General features: G+C 43.5%; 1 protein-coding gene across 1 annotated transcript in view; it reads right to left on the bottom strand.

Annotated features, from left to right (window-relative positions):
- PKDCC (protein kinase domain containing, cytoplasmic) overlaps nt 1–27,111 on the bottom strand; it is a 78,167-nt gene that overhangs the window by 32,403 nt on the left and 18,653 nt on the right. The window contains exons 2-5 of the mRNA XM_069233972.1: nt 26,194–26,316; nt 11,928–12,199; nt 5,504–5,583; nt 3,975–4,082 (exon numbers count right to left, since the gene is read on the bottom strand). Of these exons, the coding sequence (XP_069090073.1) occupies nt 3,975–4,082; nt 5,504–5,583; nt 11,928–12,199; nt 26,194–26,316 (583 nt within the window). The remainder of the gene's footprint in view (nt 1–3,974; nt 4,083–5,503; nt 5,584–11,927; nt 12,200–26,193; nt 26,317–27,111) is intronic.

Genomic DNA, 27,111 nt, shown 5'->3' with positions numbered 1-27,111 from the left:
GATTGCATTCTTTTGCAATAGTGCCTGCACTTCTATCTCCAGGAGATTGGAATGGTGTGTTGTTAAATTTTGTGCTTTTGGTGGTATGTTTGGAGGGAATTGTAGAAATTCTATGCAATAACCATGTTGGATAATTGCTAGAACCCAAGTGTCTGTAGTGATTTCCTCCCATGCTTTGTAATAGTGACCTATTCTTCCCCCCACTGGTGTTGTGTGGAGGGGGTGAGTGACATGTGAGTCACTGTTTAGTAGTAGGGGTTTTGGGGCTTTGAAATCTTCCTCTATTTCTAGGGAATTGCCCTCCTCTATATTGTCCCCGAAAACCTCCTCTATACTGTCCCTGGTAACTGGACGGTGTGGCTTGTGAGGTGCTGGCTTGTGTGCTTTGACCCCGAAACCCCCCTCGAAAGGGCGTTTTACGGAATGTGCTGTAATTCCCTCTGCTCTGCGGGGAGTAGAGTGCGCCCATGGCTTTGGCAGTGTCCGTATCTTTTTTGAGTTTCTCAATCGCTGTGTCCACTTCTGGACCGAACAGTTCTTTTTGATTAAAAGGCATATTGAGAACTGCTTGTTGAATCTCTGGTTTAAATCCAGACGTTCGGAGCCATGCATGCCTTCTGATAGTTACAGATGTATTAATTGTCCGTGCAGCTGTATCTGCAGCGTCCATGGAGGAGCGTATCTGGTTGTTGGAGATGGTCTGTCCCTCCTCAACCACTTGTTTTGCCCTATTTTGTAAGTCCTTGGGCAGATGTTCAATGAGATGTTGCATCTCGTCCCAGTGGGCTCTGTCATAGCGCGCAAGTAGTGCCTGGGAGTTCGCGATGCGCCACTGGTTTGCAGCTTGTGCTGCGACTCTTTTACCAGCTGCATCGAACTTGCGGCTTTCTTTATCTGGGGGTGGTGCATCTCCAGATGTGTGAGAGTTGGCCCTTTTCCTAGCTGCTCCTACAACGACAGAGTCTGGTGGCAGCTGTGTAGTGATGAAAACCGGGTCTGTAGGAGGCGCCTTATACTTTTTTTCCACCCTTGGTGTGATTGCCCTACTTTTGACCGGCTCCTTAAAGATGTCTTTTGCGTGCCGGAGCATACCAGGGAGCATAGGCAGGCTTTGGTATGAGCTGTGGGTGGAGGAGAGTGTGTTGAATAAGAAATCATCCTCGACCTGTTCTGAGTGGAGGCTTACGTTGTGAAATTGTGCTGCTCTAGCCACCACTTGAGAATACGCGGTGCTGTCTTCTGGTGGAGATGGCTTTGTAGGGTATGCCTCCGGACTGTTATCTGACACTGGGGCGTCGTATAGGTCCCATGCGTCCTGATCTTGGTCACCCTGGCTCATGGTGGTGTGAGCTGGGGAGTGTGATGGAGTTTGTGCTGGTGAGACGTTAATCACGGGCGGAGGAGAGGGTGGTGGGGTAACTCTTTTCACCACCTTTGGTTGTGGTGTCTGTTCCGTCTGGAACTCCAACCTTCTCTTTCTCCTAATGGGGGGAAGGGTGCTTATTTTTCCTGTCCCCTGCTGTATGAAGATACGCTTTTGCGTATGGTCCACATCAGTTGCTTGTAGCTCTTCCTCAAACCTATGCTTCTGCATTTGGGAGGTTAGCGAGTGCTCCTCTGTATAAGAGCCTGAAGCTGGGTCGCTTGCAGTTTGTTTCGGCATAGAAACCCTGTCTGCGTGTTTTTTCGGCTCCGAGGTGACTTTTTTCTTTTTCGGGGCCGAAACCTCTCGGCGTCGATCTGTTTCGGTGCCGCTGTCTCTGCGTCGAGCCGTGTCCACACCGGCATCTCGGTGTCGAGGCTTGTCTCCAGCACTTTCTCGGTCCCGAGAAGGCTGCGTGCCAGTGTCTCGACCGGAGTCGGACGATCTCGGCACTGTTTGGGCCTTTTTCGGTGCCGACGGTCGGTCACCGAATTTATGGGTCGAGCCATGGCCTGGTGGCAGTGGCGTCCCCTGGGCCTTGTAAATGTTCCTCTGAGTGGATTTCGACGTCTTACTCACGGTTTGTGTATCGTCGAATCCTTCGGAGTCTGAGTCTTGGATCGAGAAGGTACCTTCCTCTTCCTGTTCCTCGAACTCCCGTTGGGCTGTCGGTGCGGACGCCATCTGAAGTCTTCTGGCTCGACGGTCTCGGAGTGTTTTTCGGGACCGGAACGCACGACAGGCCTCGCAGGTGTCTTCGCTGTGCTCAGGTGACAGGCACAGGTTGCAGACCAAGTGTTGGTCTGTGTAGGGGTATTTATTGTGGCATTTGGTGCAGAAACGGAACGGGGTCCGTTCCATCGGCGTTTTTCAGCACGCGGTCGGGCCGACCAGGCCCCGACGGAGGATCGAAAAACTACCCCGAAGGGCACCGGAGCTCTTCGATCTTCGATGCGGTGTGGAATCTAAGTACGCCGATCCCGAACGCAACAATACCGACGAAAATCTTCCGAAATTAGCTAATTTTCCGTTCCGAAACTCGGAGCGACAGGAACACGTCCGAACCCGATGGCGGAAAAAAAACAATCGAAGATGGAGTCGACGCCCATGCGCAATGGAGACAAAAGGAGGAGTCACTCGGTCCCGTGACTCGAAAGACCTCTTCGAAGAAAAACAACTTGTAACACTCCGGCCCAACACCAGATGGCGAGCTATTGCAGAACATGCGTATCTACAGCGACAGATGCCATCGAACATACATTTTCAAATATTCATAAAGCTGGATATCGTTTTTCTACCTAACTTATACTTCTATTACATACTTTTTACTTATATCAGTGTACCTATTATTTCATCTATTACACTACTCATGCACACTGATAAGCATGCCTGTAAAACCGTTTCTAAGAACGTTACCTAAACTATATTAAAACAAATGTACCTAATTAAAAGCATATGGGTTCAACGCCTCACCCATAACCACAAATCATGACCACCTACTGTGTTTAGTACAATTAGGGAAAATATGTGGATTTGGAACGCCCCCCCTCACCCACATGCACAAAATGCATAAAGAGTCTGTTTCCTGTAATGCCCTACAGTATGCTAAAAATAATATTGTTGCCATAAATATCTAATTTCTGCGATCGCAGTTCCTTTTAGAAATGAAAAGCCAGCTCTTATTTTGGTTATTTAAAGTAAAGTTATAACTATGTTCTGTGACCTATCTTCCACCTTGGCACCTGGCTCTGGAAGGGGGTATTATTACTTCACAACTGTAATAATTTATTACATCTGAACAGACACAATCTTTTGTTATTACAGGTAACTAAAGAAGTCACAACCCGGCTGTAATAAGAAAATTAAAGAGTAGCTTTTAATAATAATAATAATAATAATGCTATGTGGCTTTTGTAGAGCTAGTAAACAGAAGAGCCGCCAACAACAAAAAACATCAACAACAGCAATAATAATAACAAGGAAAATATTTAAAACAATATAGAATGAACTCATGAACCTAATGAAAGCAAAGACAGAACAGGTTCATACCATAATGAACCTCCCTGAACGTTGCATTTTTTACAATTTTAGAGACACTATTCCACGGAGGATTAACCAGCAACAAGTAACAGTAACAAAGAAATGCATACTCAAACATAGTAAGCCAATGGATCCGTGTAGCATAATATTCCTTACGCCAGTGAATAACAAAAAGAAAATACGTAAATGTACTTTCTAAACTTCCACGACTTTAGAATGTCTGTCCTACACATCATAATTCGAGGTTTTGAGAATATAAGAAGGAATCCTCCACAAATCAAAAATATACACCACCACACCAGATTTGTAAAGAAAATGTTAACACCTACAAGGAAAACTGGGTCTTGGGTTTAGAGAATAAGGATTTCAGTTCAATATTTTTTTAGTAGAAGACAGAGCACCTCATATATCATCAGAAATCAAACACAACAAGTCCAAATATGTATGGAGTTGGGGACACGTTTTATGCCGTTGATAAGGCATTTTTAATGTATCTTTTGAATTGCCTTACCTGCTTTTGGAGTTCGGGTTGTGTTTCCCAAATAAAGGCCACTCTTATACAAGTATAAAACTTTTTCTAGCTGACCAATGGTTTCATCAATCCCCCAACGAAGCTCTCCTAAAAAAGTGCCAAAGAAGACATTTAGAAAAGAAACAAAAATAACACCTCTACTCCAACTTAAACATACTGTAACGGCTAAATCTGCCCTTCAAATGCTTTTGATTGACGTTGTCTGAGTAAGTTGCATACAGTAACCTATGTGTTTGATTGGTTCCTGGGAATGTGCATGGAAGGAGAACAGGGGGTGTTTGCAGTTCATCCTGGAATATACCCATTTGCAGGGCCTGGTAGCCCAGTCGCATGGCTCCCATGACTCATTTCTCACACATTCTTTGCTCAGTCTATCCCTCAACCCTCTGTGCACAGCCCTGTCTATGTCTCCCTTAACTATCTCATACCTCTGCACCATGCTAAGCATCCATAGCTTGCGGTTGGTTCTCTCCTCCCCTCTTCTCAATCTGTTACTGGTATATGGAAGTCGGTATGTATGACACAGACTGGTTTAGTCTACGAGCAATAGGTGGAAACCAAACATAACTTGTAGAAAATAATCACAGACACAACAGATGGCACACAGACCACACTAATTGAGAAAAGACTGGCAAATAATTTATCACGCAAATATCCACTCATGCAGTGCAAGTGACAAAGAAACACTGGGAACCGATATGTGTGTACCAACAAAAATAGCCACCATTCAAGAACCACGGGCATATCCAACACGTGCACATAAAGAATAAATTACCAAATACAAAGAAAGACTGGGCAAACAGTGAGCCAGTGCAGTATAGCGGCAAGCTTCAGCAAAAAGATGCCTAGGGTCAGGCTGCTAGGAGCGTGGGTGCTTTGAAAACATTGGTAATTCAAAGAGAAGTTGAGTGGAAATGGTAGCTAGAGAGCGTTTTCTGGATGTAGAGGACATGTGTAATAGGAGAGAGATTGGTGTCTATGGAGGAGTGTGCACTGGTGTGGAGTTCTTCTAATGTAGCTATATGAAGAAGGACACATTTTACATGGAGTAAAACTCACAAAGACCGGCCTTGTTGCCATACCAGATAGAAACACTGATCCACTGAAATTGAACATATGCAAAAGTTCCTCATTCATATTCATTGGGAATATCCTGAAAATCTCACTGGATTTTACAATTAGTGCAGTCAGTGTCTCTAGTTCTGTTTAAATAAATATATATGAATTGTGGAAATACGTTTTTCTTTGCAAGCATACGTTTGCTTGGTTAGTACTGTTGTGTTAAGTCTCTGATTAAAAGAAACCCACTGTTATGAGTAATTTCTTTATGCAGAGGATTACTTGTAGAGCTGCTGGTCTTCGATATACATAGAACATATGAAAAAATAATGGCTGCAAGGTCATTTAAGGTATGGAATCCTAAACCATAACATTACATTTTGGGGAAATCCTAATTTAACCCTCTTGTACACATATCACTTCAAAGTTAATCAGCAGTACTACAATACCTGTTGCATTCACTACTGCATCCAACAATGGTTTCAGAAATGAAGGTGCGCTGTGTGGCAGCAGGTACGTGAAGAAAAACCTGCCAAAAAAATACATAATTTATTGAAGCAGAGTATGTCTCCAGTAACCATGGGCCAGCTAAAAATACAGTTCCAATATTTGCTATGTTACCAGTCTTCTCAGAAAATATCTTCATATTCTCTAATCAAATAAATACATTGCTAAAGCCATTCACACTGCTGTCTGGCTTAGCTGGACCAAGCGAGCGTACACAAGGCAGCCTTGTGGTCACCAGTAAATGTTCCATTAATACAGCATCCTGCTGGGAAGCCCAGTGGCGAGTAGGGTTGTTTGCAAGCCTGTCTGCTTTCTGGACAAATGTTATTAAATATCTATTTCTGGATCTTCAGAACTGCAATCCTGTACAAATGTGGGACACAGCAGAAGGAATTATAGCCTGAGAAGGGCAGAGTGGATGAGGCAGTATGAACAGAAGTGATGGAAGAAGCCAAAAGCAATGTATGTAAGGAAAGGTCGGTAACTGCATTTACAGTCCAATTGTTTTACATGCCACCAAGGTTTAAGGGAACAGATGGAAGCAGTTCACCTAATATGCAGTTTGCGGTCCTGGACCGCTCTGCTATCTTTGGATATTGCTTACAGCTTCAGCAGGCGGATGGCGGATGTCTTGAACCTGAGAAACTGAAACACTTGCAAATTGTGAAAAAATCTCAGGACTATAGCAGCAATACAAAGGTAGGTTTAAAGGAGATTTTGTGAGTGGCACTGGATTTTTTGAAAAAACAAAACAATATTGCTCCGCTTTTCTAGAGCCCCAGTGGTACTTTGGATGTGAGCATGTGATGGTCCTTTCTGGTAAAGGCCGAGCCACGTTCTGCCTATTGTCTGCACCCTTTCTACTCACAAATTCTCCATAAGTCTCTTGCCCTTGAGACCACCATCAGGCGGTTATAACCATCTCCACTTCCAGATCACAAATGGCCCAGGGATGATGCAGGAGGGGGGCAGGGAGGCTGGAGTGAGGACATTAACGGCCGAGCTATAAAGATGAGCTGTATTGGCATGTGTCTGCATGATGTGTAAGGGAAGTTCCTTTAAAAGCACGTGGACTTGGAGGGTGAATCACTTCTCACTTCATCCACTGGCATTTCATTGAGGCGCGTTACAAAGAGGTAATTGTCAAAACATTTCAACAAAAAGACATACAGTACAGAAGGCTGTGCGTAAAAGACCAATTTACAAAAAAAATGCACACAAAAAAGACCTTGCATGCAAACAACTGAAAAAAAATCATGTTCCTGTCGACCTTCCACTTGTCCTCGCCGAGAAGGTCCAGTCATAGTGCAGTCTCCAGCACTACAGGCCCAAGCAGTAAAACTTCGTTTGATAATTTCAGTGAAGAAATGTTGATTCAAAACCAGTGCAGGAACCGCAAAAAAAGTTAAAATAATTTTCTGTTGTGCTTAATATTCAGCGATAAAACAAATTCATATTGGATTATATTGCTTTGCAGCTTATTGTATCATTTCTTGGCCACCATCCGATACGAGTTTCATAATTTTAATGCAAGAAGAGCTTAGTAATATGAATACAGCTTAGGAAATGGAACAGCATGCGTATACTGATAAAGAATTGTTCCTGCAGCCCATAAAGCTAGCAGGATGTCCTTGGCTGTCTTTGAGACAGCATTAAAAGCAGAGCGGAAAAACCGCTGCCTTTTGGCAAATGAACATAGTCTAGTTTTCTGAGCAGACAGAGGGTAGAAACAGAAAAGTACAATATAATGGTAAACAATTCTTCAGAGATGGTGGTATCAATTTAATTGGTTTATACTTTACTTGCAGAGGAACCTGTAGAACCGTGAATCAAGTAGTGGGGGATTATTGTATTGTACCAAGCATTAGCATTAGTTAAATCCTTTGTGCAGGGGGCGAGGTCCAACAAAAATGTATTAAGGAGTTCCCTTTGTGTTCTACAGCTGGAGCTCTGCCTTGTTTTTCGAAAGTGACAGATTGAAGCACTCTTGGCCTTTGTGCTAAGGATTACTGAATCCCACTGTTCAAGAGGTGAGTGTACTGTTTTATAAATCCCCTAAAACATTTCCATCAGTGTGTGAGTGATGACCAGATGTGCTATTAGTTACCCAAAACTTAAATGTAAAAATTTCTGAATCGCTCACATCTAGTGCACTAGTGAGAAGTTGGGGATGTAGGACAAATTAAGTTAAAGACCCCGCCTCCCGGGTCCAGTTTTATGCAAAACCAAACAGTGTGCCTCATCTTAAAGACTGAAACTGGACAGATAGAGCAGGACTGAAAAGCAAAAGTGGACATCCAGCGAAGGACTAAAGCACCCCCGCAAAATTTGCAAAACTGTTTGACACCGGAGAGTGAAGGAGGGAGAACTGGTTCAGCTCTTTAGTTAATAAGCACTGGCAAACCCAACAGGATGATGCTAGCACTTGAGCTGACAAAATAAATAAATAATTTCTGCTGCAGAGTAAAACAATTAGGAAAGAAGTGCTTTCCTTTTATAGTTCATCGATGAGAAAAAACTAAATATGCGATGGGAGAGGGTACTTTACAGGTTTAGTTCTTCATGTATTTCTATGTAGAAGGAAGGCTACACTCAGACAGCCAATAGAAAAAAGGTGAGACGAAAATACTCCTGTGGGCTGGGCTAAGATGTGACTGACAGTCTCAAACCAATGGCTGCAGGTTTTTGAGCCATAGAAGACAATGGTTAAAGGCAGCTGAACCAAAGCCATTCGAATATGAATAAAATATAGTATGTCAGCAAGGATTTTTATGATTGATGATTAATAACATTTATGCTATCACATATTAAAACTAAAAATGGACTGTTATTTTGCAAATGCGCCCGGGAACGTGTCTGCAAGTGGTGTAGTGCATATTAGATTGTATGCTCAATGGAGAATACTATTCACAAGAGAGTGCAGTACACCGATACATGTGCTTATAGTGTTTTGTTTTTTAAATAAGTTATCAATTATACTTTGGCATTTAGATAAAATGTGAAGCACACACGGATGCTATTTACTGTACCACAGCACACGTGGTTATTATGAGAAAATTGAAATGAACGGTGCACTCTTCTTCAAGCACTTCCCAATGTCCCCTTACACTAACATCAATGACATAGAATTACAGAGCTAACTAAAATGATTTCCCATTATGTCTTTAATGCATCCTCCCTAACACCATCTATTGGAGTACTAAAGCCGCTCATACAATGAGCTAAACACTCGAATAGCTAAGACCACCTTCCATAGCTGTCTTACGTGATTTTACTCAGAGCACTTAACACTTCCTCCCACCATAACCCAAAGCCACCTGCTGAAGAGAACTAAAGCCTTCCATACGACAATCTAAAACCCACCTAACAACACTGCTCTTAGTCCACCCTTCGGGGTGCCTTAAATGCACCTCCCCATTACGCTAAAGCCTTCTCCCAGAAATGGCCTTCCTTCCACCCATCATATTGCCCTAAAGTCACTATGATATCCTAAAAACTTTTATGGTTCCTTAAAGGCATCTCTCAATACTGTAAGCTCACTTCCCACGAGTTCTCCCTATAAAACCCTTAATCTACTTTCCAATGATTCACAAACTAGCCTATGGATGCCCCAAATCAGATTCACTTGGTACTGTTAAGTCATCTTGTAGTGTTTCTATGTGCTCTCCATGATGTGGATGTCCTACCTCAATGTATATTTAATCAAGCTCTCACAATGCCCGAATCCACTTTCCATACTGCACTAAAAGCTGCTTGCAACACTATATTGCATGGTGTGATAACTCGATATCCAGCAGTGTTCAACCCACCTGCTGTCCTCAAAGGCACCTCTTCTGTGTCCCAAAGTCACTCCAAAAATGACTTTTAATCCCTTTTCTAAGTAAGGCCTTATTGCCATATAATAGGATGTCCAAATGTTTTGTATACAGTGCCACAATCCTACCTTCATAGTTGCCCAAATAAATCCAGTTTTTGTAGGAAGTGCTGTACATCACCCGTGAGGGTCTCAAGGTGCTGAATTGTAGGCATGTGGAGATAAGTGATTTGCCTAGAATCACAGACTGTTGAGCCCACACTGAGACACAAATCTGGTTCCCCCAGATCTGAAGCAGACAGCTCAGGTCATTACACCACACATACACATCCCACATTATCCTAGAATTATAGCCCAATGTTCCTCAAAGCTATCTGCCACAATGCCCTGAATCACATGATGTCAAAGTATTTCCAAGATCCTCATCCCACAGTGCCCCTAAAATATTCTATTTAGTCCCCTAAATTAGAGAATCCTTAAGAGTGTTCTTTTAATTCTTTGATATTTGTTCAATGGTTAGCACTTCTAGAACTTTAACACGTAACTACACCCAATCTTTCTTTCCTTATTTATTTTCAATCTCTTGGCTTGCCCCATTTCAGTGGGTTTTCTAACGTTTCATATCTTTGGATATTTCAGGAGTATCTCCTGTGCACTATCTTTCAAAGGTTTTATGCGAACGGGTCTTTATAGAGAGTATCAAAGACACGTTTGTCTATGAGTCCCAATGCTTAATCTTAAAAACTTTAAGTGCAAGGGCCAAAGTTTTTCTTAAGAGACCATTACCAGTGCTGCCAAGTGCTAGGGTTGCCTAGTCTTGATTCCACCTTGTGCCTTTTTCTTTCAAAACACAACACTTTCTGTCTCTTCAGCTCACTACTGCAATTTGTTCTTCATTCCTGCTTCCTCCTCTATTACACATTTCCTGTCTTTCTCTTTCTCCTTGACTCTCCTTTTTTTACTTTCTCTCTCTTGCTCTGGGTCAAAGTCTAGTTAATGAAGTAACTCCCAAATGAAGTTACTGGTACCTTACCAATTGTCATCACCTGCTCACATTAGCCACTGGTGATGGCCTACCCAATATGCAGAGATCTCACCGCTCTCTCATGTCTTCTCCCTTATGCACCTTCAGTCCCCCTAATTGGGCACCCCTATGTTCATTGTGCGGTTTCTCAGTTATTAAAATGTCTATAAATGGCTAGCAACCTACATTCACGGTTTAATATTTGACCTAAATGTTTACAGTGGTACATGAGTTCTGTTTTCAATGCAACAAGATCAATATACATGTGTTAACACAGTCAACCCAAAAATAAATAACAATGGAACAGATGAGTTTAAAAACATGTTGAGCCTTCTTACAGCTGAATGACGTAACATGCAGAGTCCATATACTCAGGACGCAGCAATGCAGATGTACAGAAACCTTTTTTGGATGCTCTTCGCCCACCTGCAGCACACTTTTAGACCATCGTTACACAACATAGGTAGAAGCTACTATCTGGTGATATGCCTTCATGTCTCTGCAGCAGTCTGCTCCATTACCTGATACTGTGATCACTTGAGCAGTGTCATTCATCGGAAGGTTTCTCTCACTGATGGATTACACCAACCATCTGACACAAGAATAAAAAAAATTGCAAGGGGGCCTTCCCAGGCAAATGCGTTCCTGCCCTTTCCCACCGACAGTTCAAATACTAATTGTGCATTATGGAGGCAATAGGTGAACACAGCCAAGACTTAAGTAAGCATTTTGCTGGCACAGTACTGGCTGGTGGATGGGTACCTCCATCCTGGAGCAGTTGGCTGAAGTCATACAGGTGGGCAGTGTGCCTCTTACCCAGCCGAGGGAAGATGGGTTATTTTGTAACCTGTCAGCACTACAGATTGGGCATTTACTGCCTCTCTGAGGAGGTGGTGCGCATTGTAGTGTTCGTTAAATTCAACCCAAACTCAGAATACAACGAGCAGAAAATGGCGGCTGGGAAGAGAGGTAGTACTGGAAATGTCAATGCTGCTGACTTGGCACTCAGACAGAAGACCCAAAGGTTAAAGGCAGTCCTCCTATTGATATGAATGTGTTAATGAAGTGGATGCAACTTTTTTTTTCTAAACTGGGCGTTCTGTTTTAATATACTTCCGATCATCTTGGCCACATTTAATTATTCTAGTTTATTTCACGTTGAAGTTCTAGGCCTAACCCCCTAACACCTTCTGAGACACCAAGTGTCTCATTTGCATTCGCAGTAAGTTAACTGTTCATTGCATGGAGGTTTATAAAACCAACACATTCACCAGCGGCCCTCATACCCAACTGAAGAAAGAAAAAAAATGCATAAGTTAATATTTGGATTTCGTGTAACTGGTGATTAGGATGTTTAAAACTAGCTTTACGACTTTATCTTCGCCATTAGCATTCACTGTGAAATAGCTGGCATGCTGTTTAAAAAAATATTTGATGATTAAAATAACAAATGTTATTTCTACCGCTGCCCCACTTAACTCCTGGTGTCAGAGTGAAAGCGCTTCCCCTAGGGGGCGGGGTGACGTACCTGTACGCATTGTAAAGGTTCCTCTTCTCGTTCATGTTTTGACATATGCCTTCCACGGAGCATGGGAGTGTGAAATTCCTGGCTGGAAACTCCATGAAGCAGTCACTGTTGCGAGAACAAGCAGTCTCTTCAATGCTGGCATCATCCAGGTCGGTTACTTTCAGCTCCCCGTCTACAATCACAAACTGCCGAGGGCGAAAATCCAGCAGAGTTACTGACCCAAGAGGAGAGTGCGCCAGGTAGTGCAGAAGGCGAACCAGGCTCAAGCAGATCTGCAACAGAAAGAGGCGCTCATTAGTGGTCTTCCATTTGTAGAGCGGACGCAAACTTTACTCACTATCACAGCCGCTCCTCCTTGGTTCCCAGGTGCAACCACCGGTGCAGGGCAACGCAGTAATGATTACTCGCTTCCCATTACATATATGAACGAGACTCGTCAATAACCTCAGATCACTCCCTTCTTTCCAAACCAGCAACCCCTCAAGTAACATCCCGAGACTAAGGGCCATATGTACGAAAACATTTTCCCATTGACACAGAATAGGAAAAACCCTTTGCTACATCTGGCCCTAAGACTCAGATTTGTAGTTTATTAAATATATTTAAAAAATCTCAGGACCTATTTATTGTATGACAACATTCAATACGAAACACTATTGCACAGCACTCATATTTGCAGAATGGTCAAGTGGTAGTTGCACTGTCAAGACTGACCCAAAAGTCGACGTAGGTTAATGGCAAGATTTACAGTGTCATTCAGGTGTGTGCCAAGAAAAGAGTGAGAGAGGGCCCCACTGCACCTATGCCCCAAGGGGACAGGGCACCGTTTCCAGTAATAAGAGAAAACCCCTTAGGGGCAACACACCATCTATTTGTTACCGCCCGTGGATAAAAGATTGAAGAGAAAGAAATTAGCATGATTGTTTGGCTCGGTTGAGTACAAAAAAAAGGTAAAAACCAAGATGAGTAAGAATTGATCTGTGCTTGGAAATAGGGTGAAAATAAAGAAAGCCCCAGGAATAAGAACAAGATTTGGAAGGTTCTTCTGTTGTGAATGATCAAAGTAGTGATGATGGGAGGATATCATTTTGTCCTGAAGAAGGTGGTTATAAGAGTTTGAGATACCACTGAAACGCGTTGACGCCTGTCAACTTGCTGAACCCACTGGAACTGCCCTATAAAACCTGGAACAGCAATCTATGGGACAGTATATACCAAACTGTGGAAAGCATAAAACAATAGACTAGGGAATTGTCTGTGTTGTGTCTCCCATGTTTTATTTACTTGTTTATTGATATCCTTGATATATTTTTTATAGGGTTTTATTCATGTGTCTTTTTTATGGAAATTAGTATTATTAAATTATCGGTTTAAACCAAATTTCCTTTATAAAAACTGAATATTTATGTTGTATGTATGTAGATTGTCGGGTGAGTAACGAATAGATGGTGTGTTGTCTCTAAGGGGTTTTCTCTTATTTATGTGTGTGCCCCTTAAAGTTCAAGCTTAGGTAGCTGGACAAAAAAACAATAATCACACCTGTGCTTGAGGGAGAACACAACTGCTGCACAACCAAATGATGTACTCGTGGCTCCTAAAATGTGGGCGGAGCCAAACACCTCCTCTAATGATGCTCATATAATTGTCTGGTAATAGCTGCGGTCAAGCTAGACCATTAGAAGGACCAAAGGCTCTTATGCAAGCCCTTGCACTCTTTACTTGTGCAGGAGGTTTACTCACCCCAAAACAAACTGGGGGCAGGAAGGTCTTTGGGGGGAGGGGAGGAGGAGAGGATTGAAGAGACGTGTAGTTAAAAATGAGTTTATTTAAACGCTCCAGAAGATGCGACCATCACCGAAGCCGTCTCAACCGTTCTCCTCCCACTGTTCTCCTATGTCGAGTCTCGGGCAGGAATTCCAGAACCAAGCGAGACTCAACATAAGAACCCAACAGGGTGCTACCTGGGATATCACCATCATCTGCCGGAGAATTAATCTGGGCAACTGGGTCATGCCTTGATTCCCTGGCACAGACCGCATCCTCCAAACCACCCGAAAGGGCCTCTGTCCCTTAGTGCAAATGTGGATGCATGAAAGGTGGGTAAAGGGCTGCAGTAGAGACCGACCCAACTCCCACAAAAGACAGCTTTTTAACAACTGCTGCAAACATCCTCTTTGAAGTGCACGTAACTCTGGTATTTACTGTGCCTCAATCCCTGTGGGATGCCAAGGGGACCCGAAATATTCCCACCAACCATCAATTCACCCCTCCCTAATACCACATAAGGTATAACAAACACAGAAAGTAATCGGGAAAGGAGAAAAGCATTAGCAACAACAATAATCAGTACCAGCACTACAAACCCATGACATACCATCACCAATCTACACCAGTAATCAATCCAGTAACATCACACAGTCTTTGATCAGTGCCAGGGGAAGGCAGGGGGGTCAGCTGTCCGAAATATACCATCCACTGATAAATTACCTTCACGTACACTGGTCCACTGCAGTGCAGCAACTATACATTCACAGGATAAAATGGTCGATCTCCACAAGTAGATAGAATTCTTTCAAATTAGCGTACACACACACAAAACCACACAGTCACCCCGCTCCCCCCAGATATAGTTAGAATGAGGAGCAATCTATCTTAGACATTAAAGCATTTTAGTTCTGCTAAGGAAGACGTGCACCTAGAAGAAAGGAGTATGCTATGCTGTGTATGGACAACAGACGTTTATTTGCTAACTAAAGGCTCAGACAAGGATCACATTTTGTGAAATTGAACAGTTGATGCGGATGATTAATCAGAAGACAATGAGTGTTGAAGTTAAAAGGTACTTTTAGTCAAGCCTTAGGGGCATTAAAAGGCACAACAGGGGGTGAAGCTGGATTTTTAACCTATAGGACCCCTGAATTCAGGAGCAGCAGGCCCTCACGCTCACCACCGCTGGAACGCACAAGTCCCTTTTAATGCCGAAGTTTATTGTGACCTTACCAGTGCTTTAAATGGGCCGGTACTCTCCGGTACTGAGTACCGGCACTTTTTTATTTTGAGAGGGAGAGTACCGGCATATCTCAAGAAAAACGTAATACTTTTAACTTCTCAGAAACAAGCAGGTACTCTATTACAGAGTACCTGCACTTCTATTTTTCCATTTAAAGCACTGGACCTTACACTTAGAAAGGCCTATGTTTCTTAAGAGATCTGCAGAGGAAGTAAAAGTCCAAGCCTTATGAAGTAAAAGGGTGATCGAAGAGGGTACTCCTACTTACAGAACCCAATCCATGATTGTTTAGGTATAATACACACGGTTAGAGAACGATGCATGTTTTCTCAACAATTAATATTTAAGACTTTTGACATCGTAGCCACACTACGAAAATTGCCATTAAAATCGAGCATGAACATTGGTATGGAATACTTCTCCTATCACAACATAGTACTGAAAGCATTGTGATGACTAATAGAACTTCTACAACTAAAACTAGAAACAATAATGGTAAACAATAATCATTTAGCTATGGTGGGGTTTCATCACTGAACCCTGTAATTCATTGCCTTGCACATGTGTCCTGCAAGCCGAGGCCGATTCTCAGATGCTTGCGACTCCTATTGCTTCTCCACCTTCTTGCTTCAATCAGACCCCAATTACTCGGTGAACTTGTTCACATTCCTAAATAATGCCTCTCTTCAAGCAACCACAGTGCCCTTTGGAAGGGATTGATTCTACTTTCACTCCACAAGAACAGCAACAGGGCAAACCCTGCAAACTATTGCCCCGTTGCCCTCCTTGATGTGGAAGCAAAGACTTTTGAACAGCTACTGCTAAAGGAACATGAGGAATAAGTAGCTACTAAAGATCTTGCCCTTTTTTTCGTACTGCAATAATGTTTTTAATAATAACTAACAAATACATTTTATACATGACATCTGTTTTTTAATTATGCTGAGATGCGGAAGATACTGGTTAGTAAGTGAATTGTGGGACTGCAGTGTATGGATTTAATGCTCTTAAAAAATAAAACCTACACAGCAGAGTGAGGTCCTAACACTGTCCACAAGAGTTAAATCGTGATGCACCTGTGGATTAGAGATTAGTTGGATCCTTGATTTAATCCGAGACACTTTTATTAGTAGACCTCCAAAATAATATTTTGTCGAAATATTATTGAGAATATGTGTTACAAAAAAAGGCTAGGCAGCACAACAGGAAAGAGAGACATGGTTCTGATTACTGGTCACACCTGTACCATGGCGCTAGTATTGAAGTTTGGATCTAACAAAAAACAATTATATGGATGTGAAACTTCTACCGTTTTGTAAACCCCATAAAACATATCCTTTACAAAACAGTGATTGTCAAAGATCAAATGAAATTGTGGCTTACACGATGAAGCGGCTGAGAACCAACAGTTAAACAGCCAGAAAAAGTATGTGAAGAGTGAGAGTGGAAGACAGGCATTTGGTCTTGAAGAGTGGTTTACAAGAGTGAACGAGGCATGCAGGAACAAACCTTTCTGAGACACATGAGAAGATTCGTCACATAAGCAGCAGGCATTCAAATGAAGTTTATTCAAGGGTTTCTACAATAAGGTTATTGTGAACATGGGCAGTTTTGCATATGACAGACAGAAATAACTCTTTCATGGGTTACTAATGTTTAATTTCAGTAGACACTGTAGCAGAGCGGAGCTAGCTCACAAAGAACTAGAATGTACTGAGTACCAATATTTAATTCCATGAGTAGAGGCTGGCAAGCCACCAAATACACAGAGAGAGGAAACCCCATCCTGGGGACTGGCTTAGCCTTAAGAGCCATAGGACTCGGAAGCCGCCAGCAGGCCCTTGCCCCAACACCGGTCATACACAGACTGACACCTCATTTAATTGGAAGAAGTATTTATGTATTTACTTTCATTAAATTCACTCTGTCAGTCTGGGGCCGCCGCGGTGCAAAGAAGAAGGCCGAGCCTTCTGGGGGGGGGGGGCGCTTGTAAGCCCCCACTGGCACGCGGCAGCCCCAACCGGAATGGCTACAATGTTGGCCCAACGTGTCTCTCCAGGCATTACTTCCGCCTACACACCTCGCGAGGCGTGCAGGCAGAAGTAATTGGCCAGTCCACGCACAACTAGTGCAGAGGGTCCGGCCCCCGGCGTCCCCGATCCCTAAGGGGCCGCGCTCCCCTCATGTTGGGGGGGCGCTCTTCCAAAGTACTAGATGAGCCACTGAAACCCATTGTGTAAATTACACAACAGGCAAAATGTAAAATTGTGATAACACAAACTTTTTTTAAAGTTTATTACTCTTTGACGTGTGTTAAATTGTAATACATTTAATATATTACACTGTTTATCTATAAATCAACATATTTTTGTATAAGGCTATTACTTGGCTGATTTTCTTGTTGGTGCTTCTAAATGTTACAGTAAAGGACACATAGACATAGTTACTTACACCCATCTCCTTATTGTCACACGATATGACCTAGTCTGAAAGCGTGAACTTATAGATGAGTTTCCTGGTAATGAAGTCTGAATTTCAGCCTTGGGTCTTACTTCCTCCTCTCCTTGATTTACAAGAAAAGACCAAACTTTGTGCAAAGCTGCCTATCAAAAGTGAAGTTAGTACACAGTCTTCAATATTTTTATCACAACTGACTTGCAAAGTATGCAAATCGCATGATACACCTATATGGCACTAAATAATAAAAAATGTTTGGGAAGTTGAAAGGAATTTAATTAAAAAAAAAATCTTAATAGTTAAGTAGCAGGTTCCCCAACTAAGAAACAATGTAATTAAATGGTGGCTGTCTGTGGACCCACGCAGTGCCCAAGCACTCCAGCCACTGGGCCAACGCCCACATGTTTGTCACTTCCAGTGTCTGTCAATCGTGAAAAAACGATTTCGAAGATGCAGGGCATAAACGAATGCCCCGAAAGCTAGCCTCCATCTTTTTTCTCCATTCAGCTTCAGCCCACAGAAAACTAAGAGGAGTTTTGTTTCTCTCGCACCTACCTCGCTATTTATAAAAACTGACCAGTAAACTACTCACAGGAACAGGTCAAACCAGGGTCAATGGAAGTCCAGGATCAATGGAAGTCCTCTTTGAGGGACTTCCATTAACCCTGGTTTGGTTCATTCCTGTCATGGGCACTAGGCCCAGCCACACAAGTGGGATAGTATTTTTATTGGAACAACTGGACTTGGACGAATGCTGAGTGGTAAGAATTTTGTGACGCACTGCAGATTCTGGAAATACAAGTTGTAGAAAAGCAATATTAGGCAAAATCTGAGGTTTGCAAGGCATTGTGGGTAAGAAACCATTGTGAGATCCACGCAAGACAAACCACCCTGGACTCCTCCTGGTGTCTAGTTTAAAAAAAAATCTGGGTTTGGTAGGTTTCCCTGTGTGGCTGTCAAAGCCAGGCACAAATATTGCAGCTATCCCCATTGCCAAATTAAGTCATTTTTTGGTAGGAAATGTTTATGTTTCTGACATTGTGTTTTGGGCTTTTTCCTGTCTAAAGCACTAGGCCCACCTACACAAGTGAGGGACCATTTTTACTGGGAAACATTGGGGAATGTTAAGTGGTACGAAATCTGTGGCTTCCCGCAGATTCGAGTACTTTCAGTCACACAAATGTGAGAAATATTTTCATTTTTAGACAAAGTTTGAAGTTTGCAAGGGCTTCTGGGTAAAAAAATAACTGGTGAGAGACAGATAAGTTTTGCCACCCTGGACACCTCATGGTGTCCAGTTTTCAGAAATATGCAGGTTTGGTAGGTTTATCTGGGTGGCAGCTGAGATAGGGCCCACATTCCACAGCCACGAACATCGCAGGAAATTGTCAGTTTTTGGGTGCAAAATTTTGATCTGTTGCATTTAGGGCCTTTTTCTGTCGTGGGCACTAGGCCGACCCTCACAAGTGCAGCATCACTTTCATCGGGAGACTTGGGGGAATGCTGGGTGCTAGGAAATTCCTAGTTATTTTCAATATTTTTGTTATTTCAACAGTTAGTATCTTTGAGAAAACCTTAATGGATCTACACAAATGATTCATTGCTGAATTTAGAAAATTCTCTACTTTTCAGAAATGTATGGATTTCCAAAATCGCCTGTGGATTTCACTCCAGTTTCCACCACAACCTTAAAGAATGTTGAAACTTCAAACAGCCAAAAAAGGGCTCAATGTAGGGGTGGAAAAGCCTCAGCAGTTAAGAAGGCATTACAAGGTCATTTAAAATGGCATAAGTCGTGTTCTGCAGCTACAGGCTCTCAATGCAAAATTCTACTACATGTTTTCACTCTCTTGTTTGCCTTTTATTAACAATGTAACTTAAGCAGAAGGAAACAATGATGTTTAATAACCAGACTCTGTCCATCGGCCAGAAATGAAAGTGAAGTTTTTTTGCTGCTTTCAAAATCATGGCAGACACATTTTATTGCTATCTGTCCTATGATGCGTGAAAGAAAAAATTAAAAGAGACACAAAAGCCCAAGACCATCATGAAGCAAATATGTACTACTACTGTAAAAAGGACACAGGACATACAGAGTAAATAATTGGAAGGAATTTATAAAAGGACCCTAGTTTTCATCTCTAACAGCCTTAAATAAAGTCTAACACAAATATGTTTAAAAAGTTTAAAACCTATATAACCGCATGTCATGTCACTGGTTAAATTGAGAGTCTGAGGTATAAAAGTCTACTTTGTTCACCACCGATTCATATCCCCTGCAGACTTTGGGAAAGAAACGACTTTTCACAAGAAGGAATAATAGCCTCTGTTACACTCCTGCTGTGTCGATCTTAGGTTTTGAAGTTTTCAGCCTAGATTTTCGGGCCTGCTGTGGAATAACATAATTTTTGGCTTACTCTTTACCCGGCAAAATAATTTAGTGAATTTCTTTAGAGCATATAATTTTATTAGACTTCATTTTCGTTTTATGGAAAGAGAGGATTCATATAACAAATATGCCAACAGAGGGTATTAAAATGCAATTATCCAACAGAGAACAGTGGTACTGCCACAAAGAACAAAGGTTCTGAAAGTGGTAGAGCTAAGCCTAGAGGTGCATGTCTAACAGAACCCTTAGATCAAGCAGAGAAACCCTGATCACGCAAAACGAAGTTCATCGGAAAGTCCAAGGAGCCAAAAGAATTCAAGTCACAGGCACACAACTCCCTAACTTTCTATGCACAGATCGGAGGAGCCAAACCATCAAGAAGCCTTCAAGTTAAACCAGAAAACAGCCTTTCCTAGAGGCCTTCCCCTCTCTTCCAAACACTACTGAGACCACCTTACTGCCCCTTGTAATGATGGACAGAGCCCTCTCAAATATTCAATCTAACCTTGTGTGAAGGCCAAAAGTTAACAGATATAGGCATTTCAGCAAATGCTTATGTATCAGTCAGGAATTCATAAAGTAGCCTCATCTATGTAACCTACCTCTCTATGCGAAGTGGCTTCAAAGCACAAGTTGGTTCTGTATAAAACTAATAAACAGTTGTTACGTTGCTTGAAAATTGGAACTTAGTAAAAGATGACATTTGAGAAGTGACTACAATTGAAGAGGCTCTCCCAACTCACAGGAGTCTCAAGTATGGCAAGACAGCTGGGGCCCGAACCAGGGTCGCAGCCAGAGGTGGCTCTTCCATATGGGCAGAGGAGCGTTGCCCCCACTCCCCCTACCCCCGCCAGCAAGAGAAGCTGTAAACCTTTCACCAAGAAGGGATAATAAACTATGTTTATTATCCCTTCGTGGTGGAAGGGGCAGGGCCACGGGGTGACGAGCACTGAGGGGAGGGCACTTTGCACTCCCCTCAGAGCACTTGTGTGTTTGGCCAGCCGTCTCGGGCCGGCCAAACACACATGCGCTGTAGGCAACACAGTTTTAATTTAAGACCCGCTCCTGCGCGCCACCTTCCCCCCCTTCAACTCACCGCGCCCGTCCCACCTCCTCATCAGGGAAGCAAGCCGCGACTGGTCGCAGCATGAGCTGCTACATGCTTTGGTGGCTGGCTGGCTGGGGTTGCTGACTGGCAGGCCTGGCTTGGCCTTGAAAGCATTAAAGTGCTTCTGGGGTCAGTCCCACCTACCAGGGTCAGCCCTGCCCCTTTAAGAGGCCCAGCTCGGCAGTGAGTGGGTCTCTTGGTTCCTGTTCACAGTCATCGGTGCATCAGTGAAGGACTCCTCGATCCCCCCACACACGGCAGCGAGTGCATGCCTGCCGCTGCAGCTACTCTGCACCTCAGCCTCTGCGCAGCCCAAGGGTGCCCCAGGTGCCTCACAGGCTAAAGCTCTTTCTAGGTTGACTCGAGTGTTTTTCTGGTGGCATTTATTTCTCTGTGGAGGCTCCAGTGTGCGTGTGAGGCTGCAGGAGGGTGTGGATGTATGGGGGTTGCATGGGATGCAGTAAAGTCCATTTTGGGGCACTTTCTTTGTGTGATTTGGTGATTTAGTTGAGGCAGCAGCCTCTTGGATTACCTGCTTGGTCTCCTTGTATGTTTACAGTGTGTTTGAGAATTGTTTCCTGGTGCATAGTGGAGGGGGGTGAGTGTGGCTGTGGTGCTTTGGTGGCCTGCCTGCTTATTCTACTTTATGCTGAAGGTAGGGGTCCTGGAGAGTTACGTAAGTTTTATTATTAGGGCTGATGTGTACCCTTGGTTGGTCATTCTTGCCTGGTTCATTGGAGTGTAATAGGAGTGTGTTTTTTCAGCTACCTGGTGGTATCACTTAATGTTGTCTAAGCTCTACAGTAAGGGCTGCTATTGTGCAATGGTGTGTTGTGATTGTGATTTGGTGCCACGCTTAGGACTGTAGCAAGAGTGCCAGGAGGTGCAAAGAGGGGCTTCAAGCTTGCACGCCCTGAGGTAGATATGGAGGCACTGATGCACATGATGGATGCAATGGATGAGATATTGGCCCTACTGCGCCTGGAGGCCCACAGTGGAGCCTGAGGTGCCGGTGGAGAGGCCTAGGAGACCAGGGATCACTCCCCCCTGAGCAGCACCCCCCTCCCGGTGAAGAAGCAGTGTAGTGGTCAGGGGCCAAAGATGAAAGGGGGTCCAAGAGCAGGTGTCGCCCAAAAAGGTTCTGCCATCAAGTATCATGGGTGAAGGGGTATCTCAGGATAGCCTTTGCTGCTGTGATCATGCCAGTGGAAACAGTATTGTACAGAACGGAAATAGTTGCATGGTGATTGGGGTCATGCCTGTGGGGAGACGCTGGACAGATGGTCGCCAGTGTCTTGCATTGGCTCTCAAAGGCAGAGATGTGTTCCACACCTTTAACAGACGCTTTAGCCGGCGTGGCTGAGGGTGACTATGATGAAAGGGCTAGGAGGTTGGAGGTCCATCTTGATAGTGTAGGAGGACAAGGTGTGCAAGCCCAGAGTGGAGGTGCTCCCATGCGAGCAGCCAGTGGGACGGTATTGCCCATTCACATGGCGTAGGGGTCAACACCTTACACACAAGAAGCGTGACGCAAGCATAACCAGCAGCAGGTGCCCTTCTTCCTGTCTAGGACTCAATGCCAGCAAGTACCTTGGCACCATTGCTGTGCATCGATTTGGTGGATGTGCGTTCCAAACATGATCAGAAGGCAAACAATGTACTGATGGAAGTAAAGAAAAAGATTTGGAAAATCAGTTATGTGGATATGTGCAAGTTGACTATGGATACACCTGATCGGAAGGAGAGCAAATGGTGAAAAGAATGCTCCCATTTTAGGTAGTTCAGCTATTGGCTGTAAAACACTAATAAACAGTTGTTATGTTGCTTTAGAATTGGAACTTCGTAAAAGGTGACATTTGAGAAGTGAGTACATAGAGATTCTATGAATTATACGTGTGTAAATCAGTGTGTAGGAAATGTTACATAAGACAAAAGGAACTACAAGGTGTAGTATTAACATATCATCCATACTGGAAGGCATTTTTTAGGAGTGCCGGAGGAGCACAGACTCAGAATTCAGCACGTACTTTACTGACTTCTAATAAGAATTTATTTCTACCCAAACAAATGCGTTTAGCAAATTAGGATAATCGAAGACTGGGAAAAACCTAACTTTATAACCTGCACCACGCAGTCTGCATGCAGCTCTTTGATGGCAGTTCATAGAGCGCTGTGCTAGATTACTATGGTAACTTATGAACTGCATAGTAACTAGAAAAGCGCCCGCCCCAAAATGGGGGGGGAGCGCGGACCCTTAGTGCTCGGGGCCGCCATGGCCCAAACCTCCTGCACTAGTTGTGCATCGGACTGGCCAGGGGTACTTCTTCCCTCACACCTCGTGAGGTGTGGGGGCGGAAGTAATGCTGTGGCGTTTACGGGGCTGCATTGCTTTCAGTTCCGGCCGCCGTGCACCATGGGGGGGGTCTATTTAAGCGCCCCCCCAAAAAAAAAAGGCTCAGCCTTTTCGTGTGCGTGGCGGACTGGAGCACTGGAGGCAGCTTTGGGGGTATGGAGCCCAGATCGCTGGGGTGGCCATGGGGCTCCCACTCCTGGCCGCCCCGTTACACCCCCTTGGCGGATTGGTGTTTGGGGAGGGGGCGGAACCCTGAGCATGAGGACAAGGAACAGTGAAGTCTGGGGAGCCGCCCCCCCCTAGGGATACAGGTGAAGTACAGTTCACCTGTGTGGTCCAAAGGAGGTTCAGGACAGGAAGGGATCCTGTCACATTGATTTATGGTTGATAAATGAATCTTATTAAAAATGTTTTTTATGAGAAAAAAAATTATAAATATTTTTTCAAGATTGTTTTTTGCGGTGAATTATTACTGTCTATGTTTTATGAAATAATTGGTAAAAGATATACATAAAAATCCTTCCAACTAAGGAGATTTTGTCGGTCTGCATGTGGCAGGCTCTCTGATGGTCTCCGAGTTCTAAAAAGGATCTCTGTAACAAAAGGATTAACTCACTGAGCTATGCACATAGAATACTGTTCTATGATCTGCATAGTACACGTTCTTTACAACAGGAATATTAACCCTCTGCACTACCTTAGATTTGCACCTAGACAAAACTCTGATCTCTCTCCAGCAGGTAAATTAATCACCAGAATTATCTTGGCACTTTTATTGTTGCCTTAAAACGGTTAAATATACAAGGAACTCTACAGTTCCCCCCATAACAAAAGTAGCCCCCATCCTTCCAGCTGTCCTGGGAAACGCCAGATGCTCAATAGTGCCAGTTCGGCCTCACATTTCTCTTTGTTGTACTTTTGTTTCTATTTTTTGATTAGCCATTTCACGACCGGTGTCTGCCATCTTCGAATAGTAAATTAAAAGGTAACAAAATGGCCTCTATTTGGCAATGCTGTTCCATATGAGCAAATATATTTGTTTCCATATTTGTTGACACAGAACGGCATTGGAAAGAGCACTGCCAAAACCAAACGGTTGAGTAATGCCATTGAAGGCAAGATCTGTTGCCTTTGCCTATTCTTTTTTAAGAAGATCATGCACTCAGTTGTTCAAATGTTTTCAATAGTAAAATCTGCAGAGTGCATTGTTTGACATTACTTGCCTATTAACTACGCAAAATTATCACAATTACATGATGCAGATATATACCAATCCTACCTAAAACGGTGAAAATGTTAAGTTGACTCCTATAATAGATTAAAGGAGATCCTTTGCCTGCAGCCTACTCGAAAGCACCAGCAGTGCATGTCAAGCAAAGAGTACAGCTTCTTTAAAACTTGCTGAATGTTTTTTTAATATATGATGTGCATTCTCCATGGGTGGATAGGTGGATGCCCCCCTGCAACAAACTAAGCACCATAAGTTCAAAGTCACATACAGTTTTCCACTGAAATAGTAATTACTTATATTTTGTATTTATTTTTCAATCTGCTGGATAGAGGCAATACTCTAATATCATGCTTGGGGTTGAAGGGAAAAGACACAATAGAGGCTCCCTGCCAACATTATTTTGATTTATTTAGGGTGTGATTTTATGATTTAATGTTCACCTCAAAACATCAATTTGTCAGGAGAGTGATGCAAGCTCCGTAGAAGGCATGTGCAGTTGAAGTCGCAGGAAATGGTTCCTTAACATGGCTGAATTGTATCATGCAGATGTGTGTCTTATAGTTTGATGCTGGGGTGTCACTGTGTCATTTCTCATAATAAGGTCATATGAAGGTCACCAAATGCGGAATGAGATATTAATTCTGTTGTTGGGAATAAAGGAAGTGGCTCTCAGCCCGCCCCAATCCTAACCTCCCTCCCTCTTCCCCCTCGCCATCACCCCAGCATAGAGTTTCTATGATGGAGATCAAGGGTGAGCAAGAGATTTTCTTTGTTTCTCATTTAGATCATTCGCCAGCGCAGGGAGAGTTTCCTGTGCAATCCTTCAGGTTTGAAGTTCACATACAAAGAAGTTCTAGAATACTGCATGTATCACAGAGATCGGAGAATGATCAGCCTGCCTACCATCAGGTGTTGCTCAACAAAGCACTCCATTGTTCGAGCAGGCCAAAAGGGGCCAAAGGGTGGCGGCAGCAATCGTCATGGGGGGCACAGGCAGAAACGTGTAACTGGGCGACCCTGCTTGCTGCTTAACATGCCCTGCCGCCCCTGACGACCGCATGGGCGACCCCGCCACTGATGGGAGCAACCAATGGTTGTTCACCGTGGAAAAAATCAAACGGTGGCTACCGTTGGCCACTGCCTGTGACTGCTCCGATCCGGCCCACACCTGTCTTCGGTGCCCGTGACCTGGTGGCTTGGCCCCTTGTCCAGGAGCCGTGGAAGTGACATCCTCGTGGTGTGAGTGTAGGAATAGTAATATCTTGGGCACAAAATACTCTCAAGTTAACGCTGCTGTATGGCCTTATAATAAAATAAAAAAGAAAATGAAAGTCAAGGTATGCATTTGCATACAGTACACCAGAAAAAAGGGCACATCAGTTTTCAGTGCCAACACCCGCAAGACAAAAACTGCACCAGGCATAGATAAAGGGCAATCGGAAAACTGTCTACTATGTGAAGACCAAAAAACGAAGGAAACCTTTGATCGTGTAATACAACCTCAAACCACCCAATCTCCTTATTTAGGAAAATGTAGCACTTAGAGACAACTACATCTGCTTGCCTCAATTTGGAGCCTTCTTGACCCTGCCTCTAGCAAATAAAACGGTACCTATGAAACACATTTAATTCAGGGGATACAGGCAGCAATAACAGTGAGTGTCAGTCATTAGTAGAAAGAGATTGCACCTGGCAAACACAGTGATTGTGTAACTTACACGGAATCTGTCCTCCCACGACGTCTGCAGAAGCTGGATCATTTCCAAGGGAGCACCCAGCTCTGTGATGGCAGTCAGTGTGTCTGGGATATCATTGCTGTCCTTGTAGCAATAACCATAAAGCTAAAGGAAACAATGAACTAATATTAGACATAGAAAACTATTTCTGGTTCTACATAAACAAATCTAAAGCTCACAAACACGAGCATTTGGAATGGTGTCTCATGTGTGTTATGTTCACAACACTTCCTTTCAGGAGGCCTGGTTGGTACTGTCCCAGAAACACTGAGATCTTAGCATGCTACCCGCACACTATAAGTGTTGCAGAAGATAGCAAGACCCAGTCTCTCTACAGAGCTCGACTCTTTGTTACTGATCCCACAAAGCCACCTGTCTCCATACATGCAGGAGTGAGGAACATCACAAGACACAACTTATACACAAGAGTCAACTCTTCATTACTGAGCACACATGACCACCTGTCCACACATAAATGGGTGTTAGGGAAATTTGCAAGACCCAACTTCTTCACAGTGCATGATCTTGTCTGTGCTGCTTAGCACATGGAGCCAAGGATCCACATATACATGGGTGTTGGGGAAAGCCACCAGACGCAAGCACTGTACAAAGCGCACAATTATGTTACTGAGCACACATGATCACTTAACCATACACATGTAGCATTTGAGGAAGGTTGATAGACTCAAACTCTGTGCAAACTTTGACTCCTCCTTACTGAGTACACATGACCACCTATGTACATATACACAGTTGATGGGAAAGTTCACACAACCCAGTCACAATAAAGGGCTTGATTGATCATTAGTGAGCTCACATGATCACCTGAACACAGATAGAGAGGTGTTTGGGAAGATTGCAAGACCCAACCTGTAAGCAGAGTATGCCTCTTCATCATTG

The sequence above is a fragment of the Pleurodeles waltl genome, chromosome 5, assembly GCF_031143425.1.
Source record: "Pleurodeles waltl isolate 20211129_DDA chromosome 5, aPleWal1.hap1.20221129, whole genome shotgun sequence".
Classification (NCBI taxonomy): Eukaryota; Metazoa; Chordata; class Amphibia; order Caudata; family Salamandridae; genus Pleurodeles; species Pleurodeles waltl.
This window is presented reverse-complemented; position numbering and strand designations above follow the sequence as displayed.